The 8,270-nt window shown below is 40.0% G+C and overlaps 1 protein-coding gene across 2 annotated transcripts; it reads right to left on the bottom strand.

Annotated features, from left to right (window-relative positions):
• Positions 1-536: 536 nt before the first annotated feature.
• LOC131676582 (facilitated trehalose transporter Tret1-like) lies at positions 537-6,842 on the bottom strand. Of its 2 annotated transcripts, none has more exons than XM_058955718.1 (4): positions 6,633-6,842; positions 1,853-2,014; positions 1,550-1,801; positions 537-1,488 (listed from the first exon to the last, which is right to left on the bottom strand). In XM_058955718.1, the coding sequence occupies exons 1-4, from the start codon at positions 6,676-6,678 to the stop codon at positions 575-577; spliced, it is 1,374 nt and encodes a 457-aa protein (XP_058811701.1). In that variant the 5' UTR covers positions 6,679-6,842; the 3' UTR covers positions 537-574. The 2 variants fall into 2 exon arrangements, with proteins under 2 accessions (XP_058811701.1, XP_058811702.1); XM_058955719.1 differs by having other exon boundaries at positions 1,550-1,735.
• Positions 6,843-8,270: the final 1,428 nt, after the last annotated feature.

The following is an 8,270-nucleotide window of genomic DNA, read 5'->3' as shown; positions in this document are numbered from 1 at the left end:
AGGACATTTGTGTTATTACATTGGATCTAAACAACGAAGCAAAGCTGCTGATACCAATTTTTATGTATTCCTTTGATTGTAGGTTGGGTAACGATTGATTTAGAGAGGCACCCCTCTTAGTATGGTGATAGTAGGCACTTTACCCTATCATTTTGTTACGTTTCTAGACGAAATGTTTCAAAAACTTTTTTTGGAAGTTCCACGCTCGCCGCTTAGACAGCGATGCAGTCGACTGTCTAGATACTTGAATTCAGAAGGACGCTTGCCCAAGTCATAATTGATGCGTTCGCCTACTAAGCCCACGATCCGTCAACGTGAAAATGGGTTAAAAATATCGATGTCAATTGTTATTTCATAATCATAAAAATGGTGGAAAAAACATGATTATAACAATGCGAATGCTTTATGTGTACGAAATTCAAATCAATACGGACAATGTCAAAACTAGTGGTCTGTGGCGAAAAATATATCATATATAACTCTTTCCAATACAACACGACTGTATTCGTACAAATGCACACTTTAAACCTCCATCATTTGAATTCCTAATAATAACTGTCGGACGAATCAAAACCTATTTATTGAGCCTATCCTGAATCTGTTGTAGGCTCATTCCCTTAGTCTCCATCACGGTGGTCAGGGTGAACACGAATGCCACTCCGCACATGATACCAAATATCCAGAACAACCAGTGCGATCCCACTGCCACCTCCAATGTCGAGAAGAATTGCAGCACAAGAAATGCTAGCACCCAACAGGAAGACGCCACAATCGAGGCTGCAATCGACTTCATATTAGCGGGGAACATCTCACCCAGTACGACCCATGGTATCGATCCAAATCCGACGCAGTAAACCGTCACGAAGAAGATCAACGAGAAAATAGGCAACCAGCCGATGCTATCCACCACATCCAATTTGAGGTAGTCCGTGTAGAAATACAGTCCCATGGTTCCATGAGCAAGACACATTCCAGCGGCTGAGGCTAGCAGAATCGGTTTACGACCCAACCGATCAACGATGATCGGTGTTGCTCCGCTAGCTAGAAACGAGACACTACCAACCAAAATTGTGGAAATGGCAGGAGTTAAACTGCTGCCTGTTTTAGCGAAAATTGTCTGGCTGTAAAACAGAATTACGTTGATTCCAGATAGCTGTTGGAAGGTGATCAAACCAACGCAGATGATCAACGACTTAACGTTTCCTTTACTTTTAAGTAAATTAATCAGGTTCGCTTTGTTTTTCATTGATTCCTCCACGGATTTTGTCATTTCCGTCATTTCGTCTTGTACTCCATCAGCCGACATACCCCGTAGGAATTGGAGTGATTTGATGGCATCACTCTGGCGGCCCTTGATAATGAAGAACGTAGGGGTTTCTGGCATGAACAAGAAGATTACTGTAAAGGTAATCGGAATTGCCAAACAGGCCCACTGCAATGCGTGATAGTTTACGTATGGTCCGATCGCATACACGTACAGTCCTCCGACTAACATTAAAAAAGTGCATTAGAATCCTGCTTAGATTTGATTGAACTTAAAGCTACTTACAGACAATACCCAACTGCATAAGAGAACCCAGCGCCCCTCGGTACTCTTTAGAAGCGATCTCACCGATATACATCGTCTGCACCGTCATTACAAATCCTATCCCGAATCCTTGAATCAATCTAGCTGCCAGCAACTGCCCCACTGTCTTGGTCGTCAGCAGAAGAATCCAGCTTAGAATAAATAAAGCTGAACTACCAAGCAGAGTTAATTTGCGACCGTATATCTCCGCCAGTGGTCCAGCGATGAAGGGAGCTAAAACGGTTCGAACTGAAACGGATGATAGCAATCGGAAAGCGAACTTACCGGCGAGGGCTCCTAGAGCGATCAGTGAACCAATCCAGGATTCCTCCATCGTGGTGGGAGGCACGTTCAGTGGATTTATGCTGGTATCGTTGGATGTATACACCGGACCCATTGGGGAGGTCCAACAGAGACAGGTCCCCAGGGCTACAGAAGCGAGATTTACTGAAATAAATGGGTAGAAAAAAATGTCAGAGGTCTATCAAAATTAGGATAAACCGTAAATAGGGAGACGCTAGAAGCTTCAAACCAATTGCGTTTTGCCTTTCTCATATAAAGAAAGGCTATGCAATCACTGTAAAAATCGACTTTCTAACCGAGGCCCGGAGGGCCGAGTGTCATACACCATTCGATTCAGTTCGTCGAGATCGGCAAATGTCTGTGTGTGTGTATGTATGTGTGTGTGTCATTTAAACTCACACAATTTTCTCAGAGATGGCTGAACCGATTTTTGCAAACCTAGTTTCATCTGAAAGGTATAAGGCTCCCATAAGCTGCTATTGAATTTTTAGTTGATCCGACTTCCGGTTCCGGAGTTACGGGTTGAAGAGTGCGGTCACACAGCAAATTCCCATATAAACTGGTACCACCATGATGTTCAAATGATGTAAAACATATTAAAATTGATGTAACATTACTCTAGTTTGCGGGTCTGGATCACTAATGATCAATCAAAGCAGCTTTGACCACATTGGCCACCTATGACGGTTCATGACGCCCCCGGAGAACCCGCCAAGTTCCTAAGCTAATATCACACCCATTCCCCATCGAATTCTCTACCGATTTTTACAAACTTGATTTCAAATGAAAGATACAGTAATGCCATTGACTGCTGCTGAATTTCATTCGGTTCTGACTCTTGCTTCCGGAGTTACAGGGGTGTTAGTAAGGATACACTGGAATTTCCCATATAAATCGGTACAATCGTAATACCTCTGAGGCTAAAATGGTCACCAAATTACTTCTAATCGCAGATCTTGATCACTGATTGCCAATCAAACATTCTTTGAATATATTGTCCACGATCGACGATTCCGGAAGTCCGGAATTCCGGGCATATTCCACAATTAAAGTCACATCGGTTCATCGGTGATGACTGAACCGATTTTCTCAAACCAAGTCTCAAATGGAAGGCAAAATATGCAATTGAGTATTGCGTCGCCGCCCCTCCCCCCCGCGCCTTGCCCTTACACCTCCCTCCTTCATCACTCCCCTCCTCTTGGACCACCTTCACGCCCGCATTTCCTTCATCCACCTCGTATACCGAAATAAGATGAAGGATTTCTGACGCATCCTCCATTCCCAATCTACTAACCCCCCATTCCCTACACGTTCAAACCCATTCCACCAACCTTTCCAAATTATAATCACATGAAGATAACATTGAACTCATGCATATTAAGCTAATTAAATATTATTCTTTTGCCTTTCACATATAGAAAGGTTATGCAATTGCTCCAAAAACCGACTTTCTAACCGAGGCCCGGAGGGCCGAGTCTCATATAACATTCGACTCAGTTCGCCGAGATCGCAAAATATCTGTGTGTATGTATGTGTGTATGTATGTATGTATGTATGTATGTATGTATGTATGTATGTATGTATGTATGTATGTATGTATGTATGTATGTATGTATGTATGTATGTATGTATGTATGTGTGTATGTGCGGATTTGTTAACAAAATGTCCACATCGGTTACTCGGAGATGGCTGAACCGATTTTTACAAACTAAGATTCAAATGAAAGGTATAATATTCCTATAGGTTGCTATTGAATTTCATTTTCAACCGACATCTTGTTCCGGATTACGAGTTGAAGAGTATGGTTATAAAACTAAATTTGTTGATTTGTCCACATCGGTTTCTCGGAATTTTCTGATCCGATTTTGACAAACTTGATTTTAAATGAAAGGTCCATCAGCTGCTGTTGAATTTTGTGTGGATCCGAGTTCTGGTTCCTGAATTACAGGGTGATACGTACGATCACGCAGCAAATCCCGATTCTAACGAATTTTGCGATGAATGTAAAAAGATGAATTTTTTTCCAAAATGAAAATACAACTGCTGAATTTGTAGATTTAGGTCCCCAACAGTCATTCAAAGTCTCTTTGGCCACACTGGCCACCATCGACGGATACGGAAGCATCCAAATTCAGAATAACGGTTATATTGGTTTCTCGAAAATGGCTAGACCGATTTGATCAAATTAGTCTCAAATGAAAGGTGTTGCGTCCCCGGAAACTGATATTAAATTCCATCTCCATCCGACTTCCGGCTCCGGAGTTACGGGTTGTGGAGTGCGATCACATAGAAAACTCCGATTCAAACCGATACCGCGATGAATGCAAATACGTGCTCTTATATATACTTACCAAGTGTAATAAGAATGAAAGACATTTCCATAATGTTTTATTGTACGAACCAGCTATTAAATCATAGTTTGGAGAAATGAGAAAGGCACAATTGCACCTCTAGGTGGATTAAAACAGGTTTTGCCTTTCTCATATAAAGAAAGGCTATGCAATCACTGTAAAAATCGACTTTTTAACCGAGGCCCGGAGGGCCGAGTATCATACACCATTCGATTCAGTTCGTCGAGATCGGCAAATGTCTGTGTGTGTGTATGTATGTGTGTGTGTATGTGTGTGTGTATGTGTGTGTGTGTCATTTAAACTCACACAATTTTCTCAGAGATGGCTGAACCGATTTTCGCAAACTTAGTTTCATCTGAAAGGTATAACGCTCCCATAAGCTGCTATTGAATTTTTAGTTGATCCGACTTCCGGTTCCGGAGTTACGGGTTGAAGAGTGCGGTCACACAGCAAATTCCCATATAAACTGGTACCACCATAATGTTCAAATGATTTAAAACATATTAAAATTGATGTAACATTACTCTAGTTTGCGGGTCTGGATCACTAATGATCAATCAAAGCAGCTTTGACCACATTGGCCACCTATGACGGTTCATGACGCCCTCGGGGAACCCGCCAAGTTCCTAAGCTAATATCACACCCATTCCACAACGAATTCTTTACCGATTTTTACGAACTTAATTTCAAATGAAAGATACAGTAATGCCATTGACTGCTGCTGAATTTCATTCGGTTCTGACTCTTGCTTCCGGAGTTACAGGGGTGTTAGTAAGGATACACTGGAATTTCCCATATAAATCGGTACAATCGTAATACCTCAGAGGCTAAAAACTATTGAAATGGTCACCAAATAACTTCTAATCGCAGATCTAGATCACTGATTGCTAATCAAACATTCTTTGAATATATTGTCCACTATCGACGATTCCGGAAGTCCGGAATTCCGGGCATATTCCACAATTAAAGTCACATCGGTTCATCGGTGATGACTGAACCGATTTTCTCAAACCAAGTCTCAAATGGAAGGCAAAATATGCAGTTGAGTATTGCGTAGCCGCCCCTCCCCCCCCTCCCCACCTTGCCCTTACACCTCCCTCCTTCATCACTCCCCTCTTCTTGGATCACCCTCACGCCCAGATTTCCTTCATCCACCCCGTATACCGAAATAAGATGAAGGATTTCTGACGCATCCTCCACACCCACTCTACTAAACCCCCATTCCCTACACGTTCAAACGCATTCCACCAAACTTTGCAAATTATAATCACATGAAGATAACATTGAACTCATGCTTATTAAGCTAATTAAATATTATTCTTTTGCCTTTCTTATATAGAAAGGTTATGCAATTGCTCCAAAAACCGACTTTCTAACCGAGGCCCGGAGGGCCGAGTCTCATATAACATTCGACTCAGTTCGCCGAGATCGCAAAATATCTGTGTGTATGTATGTGTGTATGTATGTATGTGTGTATGTGTATGTGTGTATGTATGTGTGTGTATGTGCGGATTTGTTAACAAAATGTCCACATCGGTTACTCGGAGATGGCTGAACCGATTTTTACAAACTAAGATTCAAAAGAAAGGTATAATATTCCCATAGGTTGCTATTGAATTTCATTTTCAACCGACATCTTGTTCCGAATTACGAGTTGAAGAGTATGGTTACAAAACAAAATTTGTTGATTTTTCCACATCGGTTTCTCGGAATTTTCTGAACCGATTTTGACAAACTTGATTTTAAATGAAAGGTCCATCAGCTGCTGTTGAATTTTGTTTGGATCTGAGTTCTGGTTCCTGAATTACAGTGTGATACGTACGATCACGCAGCAAATCCCGATTCTAACGAATTCTGCGATGAATGTAAAAAGGTGATTTTTTTTCCAAAATGTAAACACAACTGTTGAATTTGTAGATCTAGGTCCCCAACAGTCATTCAAAGTCTCTTTGGCCACACTGGCCACCATCGACGGATCCGGAAGCATCCAAAGTCAGAATAACGGTTATATTGGTTTCTCGAAAATGGCTAGATTTGTTCAACTTAGTCTCAAATGAAAGGTGTTGCGTCCCCAGAAACTGATATTAAATTCCATCTCCATCCGACTTCCGGCTCCGGAGTTACGGGTTGTGGAGTGCGATCACATAGAAAACTCCGATTCAAACCGATACCTCGATGAATGCAAAAAGGTGCTCTTATATATACTTACCAAGTGTAATAAGAATGAAAGACATTTCCATAAAGTTATATTGTACGAACCAGCTATTAAATCATAGTTTGGAGAAATGAGAAAGGCACAATTGCACCTCTAGGTGGATTAAAACAGGTTTTTTTTCTTTTGTTTTGAAATACTTTGCGAACCGGATTATCTCGAATATCAGAAAAATTTGCTATACTACAAAAAACTCACCGGTCACACCCACAAAAAATTGCCGCGAAGTAGATCCCTTCTCCATTTAGGATCTTATTTCTCGTGATGCCAAATTGTTAACGAATATCCCTAATACAGGTTTTGGATGCATTTGAAATTCAACATTAATTTTTAACATCAACATCAACATTCACTTAAAATTCTACTCGTCATTTACGTTGAAATATTTTCAAACGTCATACAATACATCTCAACTATTCGATTAATCAACAACTAATGGCGGTAGTACACCGAGAGTATTTAATATCACCCTCAAACATGTTGGAAAATTTCCCCCCTAGAACAAACCTTCCACCAACCACTTCTCTTTATCTTCGACAAATGGTATGCTGACAGAAACTAAACCTTATCAATTTAGGGGTGGTCCAGTTAGTACTCGAAGGTAAGAAATCAGAAATTTACATGAGAAAAGGTTTTGCAAAAACAAACCCATAGTGATGAATTCCGTTACGGAGCTGATTTTGGCTGGGAAGGTGTCCTAAGCCCATGTTCTGGGGAACTGGGGATCGCATGCAATTTTAAACGTGCGCACTTAATTACTCATAATTTAGCTTACCTAGAATTCCGAGAAAAATTGTTATTTTTTGCACGATAGACTTGAAAATTAATTCCACACGAAAATGCACTTTAATCATTTACTAACAAAACTTCAAATTTTCTGCAACTGTGCAGATGGCCGAAGGAAAATGTCCGAAAACTCTCATTTGTGCGTTTGAATTTTCACTTCAAATTTCAATTTTTCTCAATGTAAACAAGTTCCTGGCTTCCACATATCTTCACATTAAATTTTCCATCTTTGACAGTTTTCAAGGCCTACTGAGTGTTTTAAATTTCAAGATTATTCGTAAAGATAAGGTGCACACAAAATTCTTTTACTTTTGGATTTTATAAATTCTATGGCTAAATTGATTTTCTTAGGTGACACTACAGATGACAAGTGATCAACACGATGACGCCAATGTTTGGTAAGATTTTACACGGTCACTTTTTTCTAGCTAATTTTGTCAGCGTATATTGTTCAAATATAAATGAGTTAATTAGCTGACAGCGGCAACCTAGGTGTGTCGTTTATTTTTTGATGTATTACATTTAATATAATGGTGGAAATTCAGTAGGGTGACAATACGATTCCAACTTAGTTCGATTATGTAACATTTATGAATTTAATGATTTTGTATGCCGAGCTTCTTCTTCGATATCTTCCATTAAGTGATGACAGCATGCCTTCGAGACAAACAACTTCGACATCGTGGACCAGTGGGATAAAAGACTTCTTAGGCCTTAGCTTGAACATAGGATCGCATCGAAAAACAACGTAAATTCAAGTATGAGCAATTGCATTCATTGAGCATCTAGGAAGCCACAAATCATTTAACCAAAATGAATGTTATCATACATGTCATGTTGACGTAGGACTACTCATTTGGTTTCTATGGCAGGTCGATTTATAAATTCAAGAAAAATGAATTTGTATCGAACAAGGGGTTAGGTTTTGTATTTATCTATGCCTTTAGAAGATTCTTCCATCTATCACTCAGAAAAATTTCTACGTTGTCGATTCCAACAACTGTTAATATAATTCAAATATTTTTACATCGAAGCTTAGAACAATAAAAA

Source organism: Topomyia yanbarensis, chromosome 1 (genome assembly GCF_030247195.1).
Source record: "Topomyia yanbarensis strain Yona2022 chromosome 1, ASM3024719v1, whole genome shotgun sequence".
Lineage (NCBI taxonomy): Eukaryota > Metazoa > Arthropoda > Insecta > Diptera > Culicidae > Topomyia > Topomyia yanbarensis.
Note: the sequence above shows the minus strand (reverse complement) of the source record. Positions and strands in the feature narration are given on the sequence as shown.